At 36.5% G+C, this 23413-nt stretch overlaps 1 protein-coding gene across 1 annotated transcript; it reads right to left on the bottom strand.

Moving 5' to 3' along the window:
* Positions 1-17166: 17166 nt before the first annotated feature.
* LOC134234614 (uncharacterized) lies at positions 17167-21190 on the bottom strand. Its single transcript, XM_062716694.1, has 2 exons — positions 20943-21190; positions 17167-19798 (listed from the first exon to the last, which is right to left on the bottom strand). The coding sequence occupies exons 1-2, from the start codon at positions 21122-21124 to the stop codon at positions 17167-17169; spliced, it is 2814 nt and encodes a 937-aa protein (XP_062572678.1). The 5' UTR covers positions 21125-21190.
* Positions 21191-23413: the final 2223 nt, after the last annotated feature.

Genomic DNA, 23413 nt, shown 5'->3' with positions numbered 1-23413 from the left:
TTAGCTGTGCAAACATGTACGGTCCATATCTTTCTTATGGAGGAACATTAGAATCTTCTACTCCATACAAAGATTGCTCATGACTTAAGAGTTTGTCATGACCTTGACACAAGGTCATTTGGGGAGGTTCAAGGTCACTGGAAGAAAAATTTCATTATTTGTGTCCGTTCCATATCTTTCTTATGGATTAACTTGGTAAGTTCCCATTTTACAAAAAGATTCCTCATGACCTAAGGGTGTGTCATGACCTTGACCCAAGGTCATCTGTGCATGTTCAAGGTCACTAAAAGAAAAATTGTAAAATTCATGTTTGGCACATATCTTTATTTTGGATTAACTTGAATCTACTACTACACACAAAGAGGGTTTATGACCTGGTGTGTTATGACCTTCAGCAAAGTTTATTTAAGTTCAAGGTCACCAAAAGGAAAACTTCTTAATATGTGCATGGTCCATATATTGCTTATGGGTAAACTGGTTAGTTCCTATTTCACATAAAGATTCCTTATAACCTAAGGGTGTATCATTACCTTGATGCAATGCTATCTATGCAAGTTCAAGGTTATAAAAGCAACAAGTTCATAATTCATGTTTTGTTCATATCTGTCTTATGGAAAAACTTGGTAAGTTCCTAATTTACACAAAAATCGCTTATTGTATTGAGGATGTGTCATGACCTTGACCCAAGGTTCTTTGTGTAAGTTTAATGTCACTGAAAGGAAACAATTCATAATTTGTGCCTGGTCCATATCATTCTTATTGATAAACTTGGATAATTTCTTGTTTACACAAAGATTACTTATGACATAAGGGTGTGTCATGACTTTGACCCAAGGTCAATTGTCCAAGTTCAAGGGCACAGACAGTAAAAAAAAATAGGGGTATTTTGTCCCATTTGGACAGTTCTAGTTGTTTTAATGTTTATAAGTTGAATAATAAACATGGTACAGCAATGTAAATTAGCCAGTAGACAGCATTGGAGTCCCTTTGGGTTGAACATTGCGTCAATTTGACATATAACTTCAGCTTTTGTTATGTCATTTATGGTCAAGTTTTTGCGTATTTGGTCCACATTCTGACTATATTGTATAACTATTAGACACTGTAGAGCAATGGTACTTATTATTACTTATATGATGGGGTAAGTACAACAGGGTTGACAGTTGATCAGGATGCCATGACCCAAATATTCCACTTGAAAGGCTTTAATTTCCCGAGTGTATGTTTTATGTTTTGCCGATCCTAGTCAAGTCAGTTGCTAGGGTATAAATTCCGTTGCTATGGAGATTACTTTTCCTATTGTTTTGTAAAAAAGTCCTACATTTTACGGAGTTTTTTTCTAAAGTACTATGTTTCTGTAGATATGGCATCCAACTGTTAAATATATGTTGTAATATTAAAAAAAAATTACCAAAACTTGCGAAAATCCATTGAAAATGTTTTGAAAAAATGCAAATTTTGATTTCTGAAAAAAAAAATTGGGACATCTGACTACCAATTTTTATTTTATTATTTCATAGTATTGGGATATATCTTTAACTTTGTATGACATACAATATCTACGGTTGTTGCGTTTTTAAGTATTCAACTTTTGAAAAAACTTAATTTTCTACAGATATTCCCATCATGAAAACCTTGTCATTTTTCGGTTGCCATAGCAACCATATCAAAATTTTTATAAATACTTACAGACATAAAGATATTTTCTTCTGATGCATCTTTAATTATTTCAGTATAAGAAAACAAATTTAGACCTTCCAATTTTCCCCTCCTCTGCATTTAAATATGTCTAAATTTGTATTATTTTACCAAGTTTCATTGAGAATTTACTATGCAAAACACATTTGTTGCCATGGAAACCTATCATGATGAATAAATTTGTAAAATTTGTCTTAAATGTGTTTTTTGCTGTTGTTCAAATATTTTAGGGTGGTTTTTCCCCAATTCAAAATTTTTGACTTTCCATGTAAATCTCAATGGTTACTGACACGACCTCTTAATTTTAAATTTCTGCTAATAAAAAAGTTGAATAATTAGCAAGTTTATCAGACATTGAATAAATGGAAACATAAGGATAAAATTTGTAATTATTATTTAAGTCATTCAATGCTACCATTTTTGTTGAATCGTATCCCTCTTTCTGCATATCATGATATCCAATTCAATCAAATTATACGACCCATATACATGTACATCGTCTTAATAGAACGAACAAAATCCGTTTTCTTTGATCGGGGAATTACCTTAGAAATAATTATTTTTAATCTGAATTATCAAGTCTTGCATGTGTTTATTTACAGAAATATCATTTTCTTTTTTTTCAAAGTCTATGAAATAATATTAATAATTCTTTGAAATCTTAAATAAATTTTAAGCTTTATTTCGTTTTGAAAATATTAATTCCTAAATCGTTTGAACTATTTTGAGTGAAGAAACGTGCGTTTGCGTTAACAATCGTGCAAGATCGTGTAACGTGTAGAATCGTGAACGTGAACGATCGTTCGTGTAACAGGTTTAATCGTGCGTTAATCGTGCGGAATCGTTCGTGTAAAACTTAAGTGTTGATTTCAGCACAGTGCAAGGGAGATATTTTAAAGATCATCTACGGTCAGTATTAAACTAAGAATACCAAGCTCTCAATGAATCATATCTATTATTACTGTATCTGAATAAGCCGAAAAACTGAAATATACTGTTTTGACTTCTAGATAACTATAAATCATTGCCAACTACTGTGTCTTATCAAATAAATAAAACATCTATCATTGACCTTGTATCCACAAAAATCAAATACAGAGCTAACTTGAATTTTATTCTCAAAAGAAAATAAATGACTACCAAAAACTAACTCATTAATAATGTAATTAAGATCTACTGTTAAAACTAGACTGAGATATTTCAAAAATTAAATATCATTTGTTATCACTACAAAAGGTCAACTCAAACCTTTTATATATCAAGTTATATTATATAAAGAATTCAAAACTAAAAATAACTATTTACAAAGGCATTTAAAAAAAATTAAAAAATAAAATAAAATACCTAGATACATGCCTGGCCTCAATGAGAGTAGATAACAGGGGGTTTGATTGTTCTACCCCACCTTGACTGTCTAAGGGGTTCAGGACTAGGTAAATTAAAACAGGAGGATCAGTCTCCTCATCTTCCTCTTGATCATTATAATCTACAGGAGTATGATCTACAGGGGTTCTAATGACTCATCAAGGGAAGTAACTACTGGTGTCCAGTTTCTAGGAGGTAAAATGCCTTCATAGGGTTTTAACTGATCTACATGTACCACAATGAGAGGGCTTTTAGGGTCTTTTTGAACTTGATAAGTTACATCTGTAATCTTCTCAATAACCTTATATGGCCCTATCCATCCTAACCCTAACTTAACACCAGCTGAGGGTGGATACCACCTCCAGACAAAGTCATTTTCTGTAAACTCTCTAGGTTTTAATCCCCTGTCATAGTACTTCTTCTGTTTTGATGCTGCCTGTCTAAGATTTTCTGACACAAAATTGTAAGAATCAGATAAAACTATTCTTAACCACTCTAAATATTCTACAGGGCAAGTGGAGATAGGTGAAACAGGAGGATTCCCTAACATCAGATCAACTGGGCTCATAATTTCATGGTCAAACATGACTAAATTTGGTGAGCAACCTGAACTTTCTTGAATGGTTGACCTATATGCCATAAGAACAAAGGGTATATTGTCATCCCAATTATCCCTATTTTTATTTGCATAAGCTGACAACATTTGCAAAAGTGTCCTATTCATCCTCTCAACTAAACCATCTGACTGTGGCCTATATGGAGTAGTACGTGTCTTTTCAATGCCTAACTTCTCACATAAGACAGAAAATAGTTCCGACTCGAACTCGCGACCTTGGTCTTAGTGAATCTGTTTAGGGACACCAAATCTACAGATGAATTCACTAACTATCTTATCTGCTACTGTCAAAGCTGTGTGATTAGGTACTGGATAAGCTTCAGCCCACTTAGAAAAATAATCACAGACAACTATGATGTATTCATTACCATTACTTGTTCTGGGTAAAGGGCCTAAAATATCAACTCCTAACCTATCTAAAGGAGCACCTATGACTGATTGATGAAGAGATGACCTCCCAAGACCTGGACCAGCTTTTGCTCGGGCACAAACATCACACTCTCTACACCAACGTTTAATGTCTGAAGACATACCAGGCCAATATACCCTACGCTTTATGGATTTAATGGTACGTTCCCTACCTAAGTGACCAGCAGTTTTATTCTCATGCAGCTCGTGAAATATCTGAGATCTAATGTGTCTAGGAGCAATCAACAACAAACACTCCTTATCATCTAATGACTTCCATTTGTAATACATGTTTTCTTTGACTTCTAGAGATTCTCATAATCCCCAATAAGTTTTTAAGTCAGGAGAAGCATCCAATACAACATGCCTAGGGGGTTTAACAATGGAACTTTCTTTTAACCTAATAAATTGCCTAATTGCAGGTTCTTCTTGTTGCCAAGTTCTCAACTAATCAACTGACCAAGTATCCAACCAGTTAGGTACAACATCATAACTATCATCACCATTGTCATCGACAGAATTGTGGGACCCTGACTCCGCCGAGTTGAACCATTGGTCGGTTCTCACAGGAGCAACCTTAGTGGCCGAGGACAATAATATGCTGTCCATTTGCTTTGGTGTACCTGTTCGACCACCAGAATCCACACAACCCCCCAAATGACAATCAGGACAATCCGCACGCTTACAATAACTGGAAGGCCTTTTTGACAAACTATCAGCATTGCAATGATATTTCCCTGGCCTATGTTGAATGGAAAAATCATAAGTCTCCAAAACTGAAAGCCATCTAGCCAAAATTCCTTCTGGATTCTTAAAGTTCTTCAACCACACAAGGGAAGCATGATCTGTTCTAACCGTGAAATGTCTACCCCAAAGGAAATGTCTATACAGGCGAATGAAAGTAACTACTGCCAATAACTCCTTATAAGTGGTACAGTATCTGACTTTGGATTTATTCAAAGTCCTACTAGCATAAGCAATGACCTTCTCCTTGCCATTTTGTACTTGAGATAGAACAGCACCTAAACCTGTCAAACTAGCATCTGTATCTAAGATGAACTCTGAGGTACTATCAGGATAAGCTAACACAGGAGCTGAACAAAGGAGTTCCTTAAGTTTCTCAAATTATTTCTGACAATCTGAAGTCCAACAAAATTTCTTCCCTTTTCTTGTCAAATATGTTAAAGGGGCTGCAAAAGTGGAAAACTCAGGAATAAACCTCCTATAATATCCTGCTAACCCTAAGAAGCTTCTAACCTCTGTGACATTACTAGGTACAGGCCATTTCTTAACTTTGTCAATTTTACTAGGATCACATTGAATACCTTTATCAGACACCACATGACCTAAAAATGACACTTCTTTCTGGAATAGTCCATCAGTCCTGAAGCAAGTCCATCAGAGTGCATCCTAAGATGAATCATCCATGCAAGTTTGGTAAACATAGGGCTTATAGTTACTTGCAAATGAAACCTGTATAAAAAAAAATTAACCTTTCCACTAATCCAAAAAATGTAGGTCAGATTCAGTATCCGAAGCCAGCCTAGTAGAATGCACCCTCAGATGTACCTTCCATGCAAATTTGGTCATTATAGGGCTCAAAGTTACTTGGAAATGAATCCTGCACCATAAACTTTAACCTCTTTACTCGTCCAGAAATTGTAGGTCAAATTCAGCATCCGAAGCAATTCTGGTAGTATGCATCCTAAGATGTACCATCCATTCAATTTAGTCGTTATAGGGTTCATAGTACTGTACCTTGGAAATGAAACCTGCACCCAAATTTTAAACCTGTTCACTCAACCTGAAAATGTAGGTCAGATTCAGCATCCGAAGCAGGTCTTGTAATATGCATCCTAAGATGTACCATCCATGCAAGTTTGGTCATTATACGTCTCATAGTAACTTGGAAATGAAACCTACACCAAAAACTTTAACCTGTTCACTCAGCCGGAAAATGTAGGTCAGATTCAGCATCCGAAGTAAGTCTAGTAGATTACATCATAAGATGTACCATCCATGCACGTTTGGTCATTATAGGGGTCAACGTATCTTCGAAATGAAACCTTCACCAAAAACTTTAACCTGTTCACTCAACCGGAAAATGTAGGTCAGATTCAGCATCCGAAGCAAGGCTGGTAGTATGCATCCTAAGATGTATCATCCATGTAAGTTTGGTCATAATATGTGTCATAGTATCTTGGAATCACCAAAAACTTTAACCTGTTCACTCAACCGGAAAATGTAGGTCAAATTCAGCATTAGAAGCAAGGATGGTAGTATGCATCCTAAGATGTATCATCCATGTAAGTTTGGTCATTATATGTCTCATAGTAACTTGGAAATGAAACCTGCACCAAAAACTTTAACTTGTTCACTCAACCGGAAAATGTAGGTCAGATTCAGCATCCGAAGCAAGCCCGGTAGTATGCATCCTAAGATGTATCATCCATGTAAGTTTGGTCATTATATGTCTCATAGTAACTTGGAAATGAAACCTGCACCAAAAACTTTAACCTGTTCACTCAACCGGAAAATGTAGGTCAGATTCAGCATCCGAAGCAAGTTTAGTAGAAAACATCCTTAGATGTACCATCCATGCAAGTTTGGTCATTATAGGGCTCAAAGTATCTTCAAAATGAAACCATCACCAAAAACTTTAACCTGTTCACTCAACCGGAAAATGTAGGTCAGATTCAGCATCCGAAGCAAGCCTGGTAGTATGCATCCTTAGATGTATCATCCATACAAGTTTGGTCAACATAGGGCTTATAGTTACTTGGAAATAATCATACACCAAAAACTGCACAAAAAATGTTAACCTGGACCAAAAACATTAACTTGGTCATTCCTTTGCTGAAATTGCAGCATCTGAAACTTTGACTGGTACAATGAAACACACTAGCAACATCTTCCATGCATGTCTAATCAATATAGGACATAGAAGTGCTTAAAAAGAAAACTGCTCCGCCGACGCCGACGCCGAGGGTATCACATAAGCTCCCCCCAACTTCGTTGAGGTGAGCTAAAAAAGTCTTTTTCAAAGTCATTTTTGGCATGTTTTCTTTTGTTGAAATTAAAGTCGATGTAAGACATCAACCAAGGTTCTTGTCTATATTCTAAAATTCTGTGGATTTGAGACATTTTCATTCCTAGCGACAAATATAACTGTAGATTTCGGTAATGAAGGACGTAATGTTTTTTACTCTCTAAAGTGGGAATCAATTTCGATGTTTTACCACGCCCTCGCAATTTCAATCCATCTGTAGCGTACAAATCCCCCCAAAGTTCTTCACTGTAGGGGGAGAGTTCTTCATCCTGCACGATTTTGTGTTCTGGCGCTAAGGGATAACAATTGTGGGAATCGTGTATTTCGGCTGGATATACCAAATCTACCTCTAATGTGTAACCCATTCGACCGTCAGTACGTATTTGCATGACACCAAAGTTGTCAATTTCTTCTTTCGTTAACCAGCGCATGAATCCGATGGGGAGAGGGAAACGCATGACTCCACCATAGAGATTATTCGCATCCAAATAAATGAGACTTTTGATAGGTTTGGTAGGATCATAACCTTCAATATCTGGGTGATTGGCTGCGCTGTATTTTTTGCTGATCATAGAAACTCCGCCACGTAGTCCCAATTACCATGGCAACACCTTTCATCGAAATCAAAAACCGATACAAAGAATTATGTATCTTAGTGTAGTCTACTTGTGTGCCAAGTTATATTGAAATTAGACCAAAACTGTAGGAGGAGTAGCATTTTGAACAAGAGGCCCATGGGCCTTATAGGTCACCTGAGCATTATGCAACAACTTTCTAGTGATTAAATTTAATTCATCATAACAATACACTTAGCAGTTGCTTAGTTTGTTTACTCAATACCCATGCATACACAAGGTAGGGGAACAGAAAATGCAATTCAACTAATCATCTATATTCAGCAATAATCAGTAGTGCCCCTACTACACATGAACCCCTGACCCTTAGGCCTTGATATCTGATTAATACCAAGGAGCAGATTTCAAACCATTCATTCATTTTCAGTATATAAGTACACCCCCCCCCCCCATATTACCCCTGACCCTGGGGCCTTGAAATTCACAATTCTGGAAGATTAGGGCCCTTGTAGATAATAACTATATAGGTAGTTCATCTGCTTAATACCCTAGAGCAGAGAAGAAAATTTTTAAAGATTTCATGAATTTTCATTATATAATCTATAGAGCCCCGCACCAACACCATAACTCCTGACCCTGGGGCCATAAAATTCATAATTTTGGTAGAGGCACTCTTGCTCATCATAACTATGCACTTAGTTAGTTTATTTAATACCAAGGTGCAATGAAAAAGATTTTCAAAGAATTCCTGTATTTTCACTATATAATCAATAGAGCCCCGCCCTAACACCAGAACCCCTGACCCTGGGGCCATAAAATTCACAATTTTGGTAGAGGCACTCTTGCTCATCATAACTATGTACTTAGTTGGTTTATTTTATACCCAGGAGCAGAGAAGAAGATTTTCAAAGAAATAATGCATTTTCACTACCTACTTATTTAGCCCCGCCCTAGCACTATAACCCCTGACCCTAGGGTCATGAATTTCACAATTTTGGTAGAGGACTCATTGCTGATTACAATCATGCAAACAGTTTGCCTGCTTGTTGTCCAGTAGTAAAGAGGAAGATTTTTAAAGATTGCATTAATTTTAGTGGTTTTGGACCCATCCCTCAGGCCCCAGGGGGGCAGGGATCATGAAATTCACAATTTTTGTTCCCCGTCACCCATAGATAGTTTGTGCCAAATTTGGTTGAAATTGGTTCAGTGGTTTCAGAGAAGAAGATGAAAATGTTCAAATGTTAACGCACGACACACGACGACGGACGAAAACGGATAGCAATAGGTCACCTGAGTTTACTCAGGTGACCTAATAAAAAAGCGAACAGAACAACAATATCCCAAAGATTAATAATTTCTTTGAGTAAATAATATAGACAAAAAACATCTATTCTACCTTAAAAGTGCTGCTAGAATCCCACTGTACTGTCAGTAAAATAATTATTATACGCATTCGCACGAAACCTCACCCAATGTTTTCAATTTGAAACGTATCAACCGAGATTTTTTGTAAAAACCATTCTTAACTGGGGATTCTAGCAGCACTTTTCAAATATTTTAGAAGACAAACTTTCAATCTGTACAAATCTTATGTTTTGAAATATCCAGCTTATTGTTGTTCTGTGGCAATTTAATGTCTCAAATGACAGAGGAAAGGCCGACCGAGATATGTATATAGCTGACTGTCTTCGGAAGAGAATATAATCGATGAAAATAGGTTAACATACCTGTTTAATAAGCTGATCTCCGTATGAATTTCACATAATTTTCTCGATATTTGCTTTTAAACTCCATTTTACATATCTTTGTTCATACCGTCTTAGCCATATTCTCATTACACGACATGGTGAATTCCCAGGTTACTTAATATACATAAGACGTCATCGGTCGTAGAGTTTAATCAAAATGACAGAATACAGCATAACAAAATACGAACATTTTATTTTTGCGAATGTTGAAACGTTTCTATTCATTTTCTCGTTTTAAATTACATCTCTGAATATCAATAATGCGAAAACTTGTGTTCTAAAATTGACGTCATCTCGTGTACTATGACGTCATAATTTAGCACTGATTTAGTCAAGGTAGAATATTTTGTATGCTTCCTTATTCCCCCTGCGTATATATATTTATTTATTTGGTGCATGCATGTGCAACATGCAAATGGTTCCAATTAAAAATCAAAATTACCTTTCTCTTCCACATAATCTCAGGATCTCTTCACAATTATATATTGTCATATATCTTTCAAATTACCTTTTCTGAGGAATTATGAAGTTCTAAAAAATATAATCAACAGCATGTCAGCAACTTTAAAAAAGTTGAAAAAAAAGTATTTTTACACGATCTATTGTGACGTCATCAATGAATCTATTGTGTAATATTTATAAGCATTTCCAGGCGAGAATCAATTATATCAGTTGCAGAACAAACATAAAAAGTGTCAAAAATCTTGATTATTTAAATATTTTCTTATTTGCAAACTATTATAATCTCTTAATTTTAAGGACTTAGTTTAAAAAAAATCACTTAAATTAAAAATCACAATGACTTTGAAATAGGCCGCGACACACCTTCTACATAAGATGTATAAACTGGCCAAGTTTGATGACTCTGAGTCTAACAGTTTTCTAGTTGTGGGCCGGAAAGGATTTTTCCATATTTGGCTTTAACTTCTCAATTAAAGGTCAGAGCGACCTACTCTTATTGTGCGCAACACACCTTCTACCCAAGACGCATCAGATGACAAAGTTTGATAATCCTAGGCCTATGAACCGGAAACGAAAAAGCTAACAGACGGACGGACACGAAGCCTATAACATAATACGTCCCGTCTGAAGACTGGCGTATAAAAACAAACACAAGTATAAAAACAAGAGGCCCACGGGCCTTATAGGTCACCTGAGTATCATGCAACAACTTTCCAGCGATTGCATTTGTTCATGCTTTAAGCCATAAAATTCACAAATTTTGAAGGAGGCACCATTGCTTATCAAAGGACAGATTTCAAAGCATTAATTTATTTTTATTCAAAGTACCCCCCTGGTACCTCTGACCCAGCGGCCCTGAAAGTATCTATTTTGAAAGAGGCCCCTTTCTTCGTTATAAGGCTAGCATTTTTTATGTTCAGGCTTAGTTGTGTTAGGTAAATGTGTAGACATTGTTCTAAAATTTACCTGATGCCTAAAATTATAATTCCTATCATAAAACAGACAGGGAGAATTGGGGAGTAGAGTTTTTTTCAATTAAATGTAAAATAATTTTTCTGGCTGATACAAATGATACTACATGCCTGTGTATATTTGTATATTCTTGCCTTTTAATAGTTGAATTTTTATTTTAAAATTTCTTCAGGTTATTGTTTATTTCTTCCTCAAATGGACTTAACTTCTCCCATAGTTTTATTCATTACATCTGATGCATAAGCAACCCTTTTCTGAAGAATGATGCTTAGACTTTAAGCTATAACAGAGTCCTAAACAAAGTCCCTGGCAATATGCAATAGCTACCACGGGCAGTTTAAAACCTGGGGGAGGAAAATAATTTACAGACAGATACTTTTAAAACGTATACATAATTATCTCACCAGCATGTCATTGTGCAGCAAAGTCGTCAGCATTTTTAGGTCACCTGAGTAAACTCAGGTGACCTATTGCTATCCGTTTTTGTCCGTCGTCGTCCGTCGTCTGTCGTCCGTCGTGCGTTAATATTTAAACATTTTTAACTTCTTCTCTGAAACAACTGAACCAATTTCAACCAAATTTGTCATATAGCATCTATGGGTGAAGGGGAACAAAAATTGTGAATTTCGTGATCCCCGCCCCCCTGGGGCCTGGGGGTCGGGCAAATAGTGCAATCTTGAATAATTTTCTTCTTTACTCCCGGACATCAAGCAGTCAAACTGTTGGTATGATTGTAATCAGCATTGAGTCCTCTACAAAAATTGTGAAATTCATGGCCCCAAGGTCAGGGGTTCTGGTGTTAGGGCGGGGCTCTTTTGATTATATAGTGAAAATGCAGTAAGTCTTTAAAAATCTTCTCCTCTGCTCCTGGGTATTAAATAAACAAATTAAGTTCATAGTTATGATGAGCAAGAGTGGCTCTACCAAATTTGTGAATTTTATGGCCCCAGGGTCAGGGGTTCTGGTGTTAGGGCGGGGCTCTATTGATTATATAGTGAAAATGCATTATTTCTTTGAAAATCTTCTCTGCTACTGGGTATTAAACAAACAAAGTATATAGTTATGATGAGGAAAAATGCCTCTTCATAAATTGTGAATTTTATGGCCCCAGGGTCAAGGGTTCTGGTGTTAGGGCGGGGCTCTATATTGATTATACAATGAAAATGCATTAAATCTTTGAAAATCTTCGTCTCTGCTCCTAGGTATTTTATACACTAATTCAGTAAATAATTATGATGAGCAAGAGTGCCTCTACCAAAATTGTGAATTTCATGGCCCCATGGTCAGGGGTTCTGGTGTTAGGACAGGGCTTTATTGTATATAGTGAAAATGTATTAAATCTTTGAAAATCTTCTTCTCTGCTCCTAGGTTTTAAATAAACTAACTAAGTAAATAGTTATGATGAACAAGAGTGCCTCTACCAAAATTGTGAAACTCATGACCCTGGGTCAGGGGTTTTGGTGTTAGGGCGGGGCTCTATTGATTATATAGTGAAAATGCATTAAATCTTTGGAAATCTTCTTCTCTGCTCCTAGGTTTTAAATAAATTATCTAAGTACATAGTTATGATGAGCAAGAGTGCCTCTACCAAAATTGTGAATGCCTTAGCATGTAGCTTAAAACATGAAACAAATTCAATCATTTGAAAGTTGTTGCATGATGCTCAGGTGACCTATAAGGCCCGTGGGTCTCTTGTATTTGTCCTTTGAACGGGTGAAACGTTTTGATTGGCATTCGTATCAAATAATTTTACACTAAACCAAGCTATCTTCTCAGACCATCTGGCTTTAACCGCTTTCATCTTAAAACCGGAAGTGCGAGTTCGTACATTTGAAATCTCGATCCCGACTCAAATTTGACATCGGAAGGAAAAAAAATGTTTTTTTTTTTCTAAATTCATTTGAAACCTTGAGCGCAGGGTTTGTAAAACTGCACATAAAATAAATCCACGTCTAAAATATGTAATTAAATCATTAGTTTTGAATATAAACTAGGAGCAAAGGATTCGATGTTCAAAGAAATCATGCATTTCACTATACAATCATTAGAGCCCCCCCCCCCCTTAAAACAGGAACCCCTAACCCTGGGGCCATAAAATTCATAATTTTGTTAAAGGCACTCTTGCTCATCATAACTACGTACTTAGTTAGTTTATTTAATACCCAGGAGCAGAGAAGAAGGTTTTCAAAGAAATAATGCATTTTCACTACCTACTTATTTAGCCCCGTCCTAGCACTAGAATCCCTGACCCCAGGGCCATGAATTTCACAATTTTGTTAGATGACTCATTGCTGATTACAATCGTGCAAACGGTTTGACTGCTTGATGTCCAGGAGTAAAGAAGAAGATTTTAAAAGATTGCATTAATTTTAGTGGTTTTGCCCCCCCCCGCCCCAAAGGGGCAAGGATAATGAAATTCACAATTTTTGTTCCCCTTCACCCATAGATGCTTTGTGCCAAATTTGGTTGAAATTGGTACATTATTTGCTGAGAAGAAGCTGAATATGTTCAAATGTTAACGCACGACGGACGACGACGGACAAAAACAGATAGCAATAGGTCACCTGAGTTTACTCAGGTGACCTAATAAAATGCATATTTTATATTTATAGGAAAGACGTAATTTCAAATGATGATTTCATATATCTTTTTTTAAAAAAGAAAGTTATTTCCTTCTGCAAAATTAGAGAATCAAATTCTGAAACTATTCAATTAATAATGAAATATTATATAAATAGATATAACTGGAAATCACAATTTTTGACTTGCATAATTAATTTTTGGACTCCCGATTCTGTTTGATTTTTCTGACATGGGGTGCAAAGAACCAAGGTGCCTGAGGCTGTGGCTCCATATCTGAATTGCAGATCCAACACGCTGGAAACAAAAGTGCTCTCTACCGTGTGGCCCCTCAGCAATGCCAAATCTTGCTGTGGCGTAAATAAAAAAAATTGATGAAGGTCTCAGTTGTCACTTTTCTGGCAAGGCATGGCTTTCCAGGAGTGATCGGCTGCATTGACAGATGCCACATTCCCATCAAAGGACGCACCGAGGATCGCGCAAGATTTTCAATTGTTCTCCAGGGAATTTGTAACGAGAATATGCAGTTCATCGAAGTCTTTGTTTGTTTGCCAGGATCCGTCCATGATTCTAGAGTCATAAGGAACAGCCCTATTATAGCTCAGTTTGAGAAGATGCCTGGTAATTTGCATATCCTGGGTGACTCAGCTTACCCCCTCTCTACCTTTCTGATGACCCCATTCAAGGAGACAGGCAACCTGCGTGAACTAGAAAGAAGGTTTATCATCCTAAACAGCACGACCAGATCACTCATTGAACGATCGTTTGCGCTTCTGAAAGGGAAATTCAGAAGACTCAAATCCTAAGACATGAGTCTTGAACAGGAGATACCTGGCGTTGTTATGTCCTGTGTTTACTTGCATAAAATTCACAATTTTGGTAGAGGCGCTCTAACTCATCAAAACTATGTTCTTAATTGGTTTATTAAATACCAAGGAGCAGAATTTTTTTTTTCAAAGAAATAATACATTTTCACTATATAATCAATATAGGGACCTGCCTTTACAACAGAACCCCTGACCCTGGGGCCATAAAACTCACAATTGTGGTAAAGGCAATCTTGTTTATCATAACTTTATACTTAGTTGGTATATTTAATACCTAAGAGCAGAGAAGAAGATTTTCAAAGAAATAATAATTTTCACTATATAATCAATCGAGAGCCCAACACTAACACAAGAACACTTGACCATGGGGCCATAAAATTCACAATTGTGGTAGAGGCACTCTAGCTCATCATAACTATGTACTTAGTCGGTTTATTTAATACTCAGGGCAGAGTCGAAGATTTTTAAAGAAATCATGCATTTTTACTATATACTTCTTTAGCCCTACCTTAGCAGTAGAACCCCTGACCCTGGGGCCATAAATTTCACTATTTTGGTAAAGGACGGCTAGTTTTCTTCCTGTTTCTTGAACGTTTGGGGACATGATAATTTTACAGTGATTCACAAGTATGCGTTTATGACATATATTAACACAACAGCACTGCAGTAGATGGATGTTCATACCAAACGCATTGAGTTCGCGTGGTAACATTCGAAAGATCATTTTAAGAGAATGTTTGGCACAACAGAAACAAATCTCTTGGTAACCGATCATTTGACAAACTGCCATGTCCTGTCGGAAGTTGCATCGGTGATACTTTTTTTTCCACTCCTATCGAGTATGTTAAAGCTTACCTCAGAAAAGTAGGACAACAGAATTGGCAATATCAGGTAATTTGTGGCGAGGTCTGCCATGACTACATGTATTTTACTGCGCAGTGGTATGTGATTGAGACTTTTGTCCATGTTTGCCAAACATAGCATTCCCTATGAAGTCATAAAATAGACATCGGTATATTTCACAGGAATTCAGAGAACTTGCTAAGGATTGGAACTTCCAGCATACTACCTCTAGTCCTTACCATCAACGGACTTGCAGTGAGGACAGTTAAACCCATAAAACGACTACTTGAGAAATCGAGAGTTGACGGAAGTGACCCTTATTTGGAATATAGTAGTTGAAGGTTAAAAGATTGGATATTGCTAAACAATGTCAATGAATAAATGCACTCCATGTGTTTACAAGCAGGTAGATGAACCCAATTTAGCTATGCTACAAAGTATTTATCAATTTTTTAAAATTTCTTTCATGCAAAAGGCCTACAGAAGGATGTTACAACAGATCCCTATCCTAGTCAATGGGGTGTTGCTAAAACGCGGAACGGAAAACGGAACGGAAAACGGAACGGAACGGAAAACGGAAAGAAAATGTTAACATCCCCCAAAAAATTAATAACATAGATCTGAAAAGTTTATTCACTCGTTTTTGTGATATTTAGAAAAAGATATTCTGAATCCAGTTAATAAATCTTCAGTTTACACCTATCTATAGTAAAGAATAATGTCCTCTGTAGAAGTTTCAATCTACTTTTCACGAAATTTCGTACCAGCTTACAATACACTTTTCTCAGGCCTCTTAGAAGTATCTTCATTATCATAAAACGTAAAATTCTTGTCATTCTTACACTACAATACATTCTTTATACCTCCACTCAAATGTATGTATTTAACAAGGATATAACCTAGAATCATTAACTTATTATTACATGTATTTTCACGAATGTCCAAAAAAAAAAAAACAAAAAAAAAAACGGGGGTGAAGGAGCGTTGCTGTTTGGGGGGGGGGGGGGGGGCGATTATTTATTTATGTTTACTAAACAACAGAAACTGAACATAAAAAATAATTATTATGAAAGTATCCACTCAATAGCTAGTGTAGTGTCTAATAATTGTTACGTTTTGCGTCATTTTTTTTTTTTTAAATTTTTTGGGGAAGGGCTGTTTCCAATCCTGTTCCTATATAATTTTAATACTCAGTTCTCTCAAATTAAAAAAAAAGAAATTGTCATTAAATTGCTTTCACACCCAGATGCAGCATTAACTATCTCAAGACTGCCCCCCCCTTCCCAATCGCCGCCTCATTGGCCATCAATGGATACTGCATTATTTAACTATTATTTTCAATATAAATATATCATAGGCGTTAGTCACAGGGAGGGGGCAGCGGGACACTAGCCCCCCCCCCCCCTTTCAGATCGGGGGGGGGGGGGGGGGGCAAGAGTATGTCTGTGCCCCCCACACTTTTCATTGAAGAACAAAATCACAGCTATATTTCCCCAACATTTCATTTTCTCTACTAAAGGAAAAGTTGGCCACAACCCCCCCCCCCCCCCCCCCCCCCCCCACGAAATAGGATTTTCGAGTTTGGGGAACTTGCAATTTCTTTGTTTTTGTTTTTTGTTTTTTGCTTGTCAAAGAATTTCTGGAGTTGAGACCATCCCCATCGCGCAAGTTTGTGACTTCGCCTCCGTATATAGTATAAGATGCTGGATGCTGCAGTTTACAGTAATAATAAACATTTGACAGAACACAACTGACAGTATGCAGGTTTATTCAGATATGATTATACACAGGACTTGCACAGTAATAAACTATCTTTCCCGTCTCATAATTTTGCAAAAACAGTTTTATAACTCTACAGTAAATCTTTATTTTTATGGTAAGTTAGTTTTATCGTTCTTTTTTCAAAAGATAACCTGTCCTCTTTCTGCTTATTAAAATTCTTATGAGAGGAATACGTCAAACATCACTTTAATAATAGAAAATGTTTTCTCCCCCCAAACATGAATTTACAAAAAAGGGGGACTTAGTACTTCACATTAAAACACTTAAGATAAGTCTTATGCACGTCTTGTAGCTGCATTGCGACATCAGGAGGGCAAATAACGAGAGTGTCTTCGGTAAATTCCGGATTCTTCGTCGTAAGACATGCCTTCTTTAAATGATAATGGACATTTTGAGGCGTAAGAGTGAGTTTCGTAATGCCATCTTGCATATAGGCCCGATATTCCTTCCTGCAAATCACTACATCATAAGGGGGAGCAGGTACGAATGGGGGTACTCTGATTGCCTTTGAACACCCGTAACACACTCTTACTTTTGTACCTTTTAAAAATTTCAAAAAGTAATTGTTCTCTAAATCGTCAGATGCGGTCACTGTGCTATCCACTGGATAACGCGATCTTCGTTTCGTAGACAATGCGTCTTCAAATTCATACTGGCTAGTGGATTTCCTCTTTGTCGATCTATCCTTATGTCCCGGTTTCTTTTGAGGTTTTTGGGGCATTTTCTCTTTCGAAATCGTTGAAATGCTTAGTTCTCCGCATTTCTTATACCAACGCAAAAATTTATCTAGAGTTCCTTTTTTCTCGGCAACAGCTACAGCATGAGAACATATTTGCTTGGCTTTATATCCATCACACGGACATTCTATTTTTCCACTTTTAAATGTTTCAATAAAGTGAGGATTTTTTTTGGATTTGCTCACAACAAGCATTGCGGTACCGTCCCCAGGTGCATTTACAATATTGCTATCTTTTTCTAAGATCTCCACAGCTTTTTCCCAAACCTTTTGGAAAACATGTTCTGATAATCCAGTTTCCTCAAATCCAATACTTATGCCACGAGTGGATCTTGAAGTTCCCGAAGTGGAGGCACCCTCGCTGTCTACAGAGTGACGTGATGGCTTAGGGGGAGCCTTCACAAAGTTTTTAAGGTGGGCTTGTCGGGTGCTACTTGACAATTTAAACCAATCTGTTTGGCATATTTCATATTGTTTGTATTCAGGTCTCAATTCGTAAGGCCCAACTCCAATTATGGCCTTTTCAACATCTTTGTTCTGACTGTCAACTAAAGAAAATAGTTTTGTACAAAATTCTCCTAATTGAGATTCTTTGTAGTCTACTTTTTTTTCTTTCAGCTTCTTGTTTACGGATTCGTTTGCATTTGTGGTATACTCGGCATAACCAAGTCCTGCAGATATTCTCAGGGGTAACAGAAGATGTTCTTTAAATGTGTCCGCCTTTTCCTTGAGAAACCATTTATAAAATAGGGGGTCGTTTGTTTTACGGTCTTCAATTTCTCTTTCATTCCAAATTATTTCATAATTCTTTAACTCTGTATCAAACTCTGCTTCCGAGGTGGCATCGACTAATCCATATTCCACCTCGGAATCACGTTTCACACCAAATATATCTCTGATATACTCACCAATGGTTGATTCTGAAACACCAAGTCCTTGGAGTTTTCTTGAAATGTTATTTCGCATGTGCCGAAAGCATTTAATATTCAAACTTTGAGGGAAGAAATTTTTCACGCCCTTAAAAATGGCCTTCTCGTCGTCTGTTCCAATGAAAAGAATTTCGCTTAGACCAGGCCGGAGAGATGTACATGTGCTTGCCAGGTAGGAATATGACATTGGAAGCTTCTGCTGGTGAATGAGAACGGGACCAATCATTGTAGGGGAATTTCCGGTTCGTCGATGTCGAAGTTGTAAGTGTTTATATGTAGCAACTGTTACAAGAAATTGGCCTAAATTAAAAGTAGGGTCTATACCTAATACAGCCGTCTCTGCAGGGTTAGTGAGGAACTTCTCCATTTCTGATAACTGCCTGTCAGTTACACAGACGCACATGGGTTCGGGTGCAGCTTGAATGGACCTTATGAAAGGATTAGTCCTGGACTGTTCCGATTTGCAGTGTTGTATGATTGAAAACAAATCGTCTTTATCCTTTGATCCTTTATCCCCTCCGGATGCTGAATTTTTAATATTATAAATCTGCTTTATATTTCTGGGGATTTTACACATGCTCTCTGCCTCCAAGCCGCCGACAGATTCGAATGCGTTTTCAAAAGCATCTTTTGGCTTCATCTCCTTATTTACCTTTTCAACTGTTGACTTTGTTGTCCGTACATAGATTCCTCCCGATTTGCTATTTCCATGAGGTCTTGGCTTTGGTGGGGGGGTATTTCCATGGAAAACAAACTGCAAGATGACTACTTTATGTTGATTTCCTTTCCAATCAAAAAGTTCGTATATTCTTCTTTTAAAACTTGCGTCGCTTTTTAAGGAATAGTAAGACCTTTTGAGCATGTAGATGCCATGTCTCATGACGCTGGGATTTTTTCTCAAGACTTTTATAACTTTCTCATTATCAGCAATAGAAACGTAGTCTCTTTGAACTCTCTCATTTTTCATGGCTCCAAGTTCGTGTGATCGTATATCTTCCAGATGTTCTAATTTACTCGTGTCAACAACAAAAATTTTAGTTTCCTTGCAGCTAAAAGGTAACTTGGTTACCAAATGATCCTTTGTATTTACTATTACTGACACTGCTTCTTTTACCCCAAATTTCTTATCAATCGAAGAAAAGATTGGCATACTTTGATTGCCTTCGTAGAATTCTATTTCTGGCGATTTGGTTGGACGTTCCAAAGATCTGAAATTAAAAAAATCAACTTTTTTAAACAAGCACTAATCCCCCAGTATGACAGCTTATGGCAAAACCAAGTCTAACTCCAACGTCAAAAGATCAAAAATGTTATTCAAAGAAATGACCCGTCTCAATGAATAAACTGGTACGAATTATGAACTGACTTGCAAGCATTACCAATTCAAACGTATTGACCCACTTATTAGCTCACCTGAGCCGAAGTTCTGATCAAAATTTGTCAGTTGTCTGTCGTTGACGTTGTAAACTTTTCACATTTTCATCCTCTTTTCAAGTTTGTTCAAATGAAGGGCCAATAATTATGAATAAGAGAAAAATTAATGGCGTTTTTTAAAAATAACCTACTCAAGAACCACTGGGCCAGGAAATATGAAACTCGTATGGAATCATCCTCAGGTAGTGTAGATTCAAGTTTGTTCAATTCATGATCCCTAGGGGGTGGTTAAAATTCAAGCCCCCCACCCACCCAACTCCATAAACTTTTAGTACTGATCTGATATGTGCTTTTTTCCTAGCCACTGTGCTCAGGTTAGCGCTCTGGACCCTGGGCCTCTTGTTTTTTTAAGTGGGTCAAATTACATGGTCAAAGTCAAAGGTTAATGGTAACCAGGGGAAAGCCTTGTCATAAGTAATATATATGAACTAGTAAAAACCCACTGATCAAAGGTTTTGGTAAAGTTTTAAAAAATTCCAGCTCAAAATTCTAAGTACAATTGTAAAAATTGTTGATATCGAAAAGAAGATTCTGTCACAAGAAATTCACATGAAAGCCCTAATACTAACTGTTTGAAAGTTGTGATCATGGATAAATTTCTTTAAAATCGGGTCCAACTCTGTGGTCAAGGTCAAAACTCAAAAAGTCTAGACTAAAGGTCTTGTTACAAAAATATAAACAAAAAAAATTAGAATTCAATGACAGCGATATTATTCTTTACATCACATCAAGCATCTGTTTCTCTATTATTTTTGTCCCCCGCTTTTGCGAAAGCGAGGGGGCATTAAATCTCATTCGTCTGTCCGTCGGTCCGTCTGTCTGTCCGTCAGTCCGTCAGTCTGTCCGTTACAAAAACTTTAAGCTTGCGTATAACTTTTGATATATATATATATATATATATATATATAGTATTATTACCCTTGATCCGACTCAAAGTCAGAGCTGGTCTCCAACACGGGTGAAATTGGTGATTTTGGAGAAGAGTCCGAGCTTGAAAGGATAACGATTGGTTCAGGGCCTAGCTGAGATAGCTCAAGATTTGAAGGTTTGATATCAGAACTGGAACTGGATATGGAAATTCGATCAACATCATTGCTCATATAAGTCGGGACTTCATCAAGCGACGGCAAGCTGTCTTTCTCAGAAGAATTTGATAATTCAGAGTCGGACCTACAACATTAAAAATAAAACACATGTAGTAACAAAATATTATGGCACAATTGGAAAAAGACGCTCCTTTCTTATGTTTCTTTTTTAAAAATCTTAGATCGATTTTCTTTTTACTTATGTACATGCGATCTGACGTGATATTACTAGTACGTATACGCGTAAAAATATCAGTAATGCAAACTTCCGTCTCATATGATACTGGTACTTGCACTTTCAACGGACACTTTTCACATACACACACACACCCTCACCCTTCCTCACACACACGCACAAAAAGTTCTTAGTGATGAGTATTTAGATAAAATGCATTTTTTAAGGAAGACAAAGTGGTAAAATGCCTTATAACATGCAACGATTTTTAAAGGAGGGAGGTTTTTTTAATTAAAAGGGGGAGTTTGTTTCCATGTCCGAAGTAAAGTAGTCAAAATTTGAAGCAACCATAATGATACAATATCTAAAACATGTTGAGAATTAGATATCTTGAACATTCTATGATTGTAATTCTTGTGATCCATTATGATTCATGAATTATTATTACATGTAAAATTGATACAGTCTATAACAATCTTTGAACCAGGATCGAGAATGGTCGTTCGTTCCTGTGTAATGCGAGAGTGCCCCCTCACAGCGTTTACTATCCTTTCTTTAAGTAAAATTCGCTTTTGTTGTGTGAAATTGATTATAATCATATTTAAACACCACTTTTTTTTTCTGAGAAAGTATTTTTCTGTAGTATTTTCCCCTTTAGATGCTGGTTAGACCCCTAATTTTATTTTTATTTATTTTTTTTTTTGCTGCAAGGTGGAGCATTGACAAATTCCAGAATCAAGAAAAGTAATCAGTTGTTTTGTTTAATTTCTCAGCTTTTAACCCCCCTCCCTTATAAGACAATTGATTTAGAAATATCTTTTGACATAATAAATTATCAAAACCTTATTTTGTGTGGAAACTACCAAAAGTAAAGGTTTATTAGCATATGCTAGGATAAAATAGGATAAAAACATGTACACAGGGCCACAGTAGTAACGTTTTTATTTGTTTAAACAAATTAATTTGTTAAAACAAAATATAAAAGATACTGCTGTGACCTTAGTACGCTTCCGTATTCTTCCACTATTCTCAAGACCATTCTCTCATTAGTACTTTCACATGCATTCAAGACTACATGCACATATTGGAAAATCGCCGAGCGAGAATTTCATTCCTATATATTGTATTTATTCAGATTTCCAAAACTAATCCAACAATTGCAAGAACAATAAAATCAAAATTTCTACATAAGAACGGAGTACAATCTGTTTTTATTGAACAGAATATGGATGTCAGTGATTGACGGGGAAATCTCATATATTTTTGTGCAAGCATGCATGTTCTTTTTTTTTAATAATGGGGGATATCCACATTTGATACCAATGCAGGCACGGATCCAGAATTTTTTTTCCAGGGGGACCCAAGTAAAAAAAAATCCAATCCCAGAAATTTCTTGACAAGCAAAAAAAAAAAACAAAAAAAAAACAACTACAAAACATGAATGAAAAACCTATTTCGTGGGGGGGGGGGGGGGTGTCTATGACTTTTATTGACTCAAATCTTTCACTTTTCCTACCTATTTCACACATATTCGAGTCCGCGTTTTCCAAGGTAACTTTTTCGTGCTTTAGTATATACATTTTTTAACCTTGTAAATTCCAGGGGGTGGTCCTGAACCCCCCCCCCCCCCCCTAGATCCGCGCATGCAATACATGCCTGAACGTAGACCATGGATGTTTTTGAAATGTTGCACATAAGTTGCATCTTTGTCCAAATCGAAATTTTAATTTTTATAATAAAACACGAAATATCCCTCAAATAGATGTATTTCTAGAAGCTATCATTAATCTGCTTAAAATCAGTCGCTGAACTTTGGTGGTACATGTATATACATTGTAAAACATTGTAATATAATTAAGCATAATTTTAAAATAGAAAGATAGTAGAAAAAATACATTACCTATTGCTATCCTCCAAAAACTTCTCGAAGCTCTCTTGCCACATGGTTCTCTGAGAATACGGAAAGCTGAATGAAAACTGGGGGACTGCATGTTCCATGAGTCCGGCAAAGATACCGGGTATTCAAAAAAGGCCGACCTTTGAAAACTACGCTGTCATCATTTCAAATGTTGACACCAGACTTTGATGTTTTCAATTTATTGATGCTTTATTGCAATTTTTCACAACTG

This window comes from Saccostrea cucullata, unplaced genomic scaffold, assembly GCF_032062105.1.
Source record: "Saccostrea cucullata isolate Sc308-1 unplaced genomic scaffold, CSIRO_AGI_Scuc_v1 ctg3892, whole genome shotgun sequence".
NCBI lineage: Eukaryota > Metazoa > Mollusca > Bivalvia > Ostreida > Ostreidae > Saccostrea > Saccostrea cuccullata.
This window is presented reverse-complemented; position numbering and strand designations above follow the sequence as displayed.

Bases quoted from the DNA above. Each gene is read 5' to 3' on its own strand.
- LOC134234614 (XM_062716694.1), bottom strand. From the start codon at position 21,124: ATGAGCAATGATGTTGATCGAATTTCCATATCCAGTTCCAGTTCTGAT. The intron at 19,799-20,942 runs GTAATAATACTA...TTTTAATTTCAG, and splicing joins GACTTTGAGTCGGATCAAGG to ATCTTTGGAACGTCCAACCA.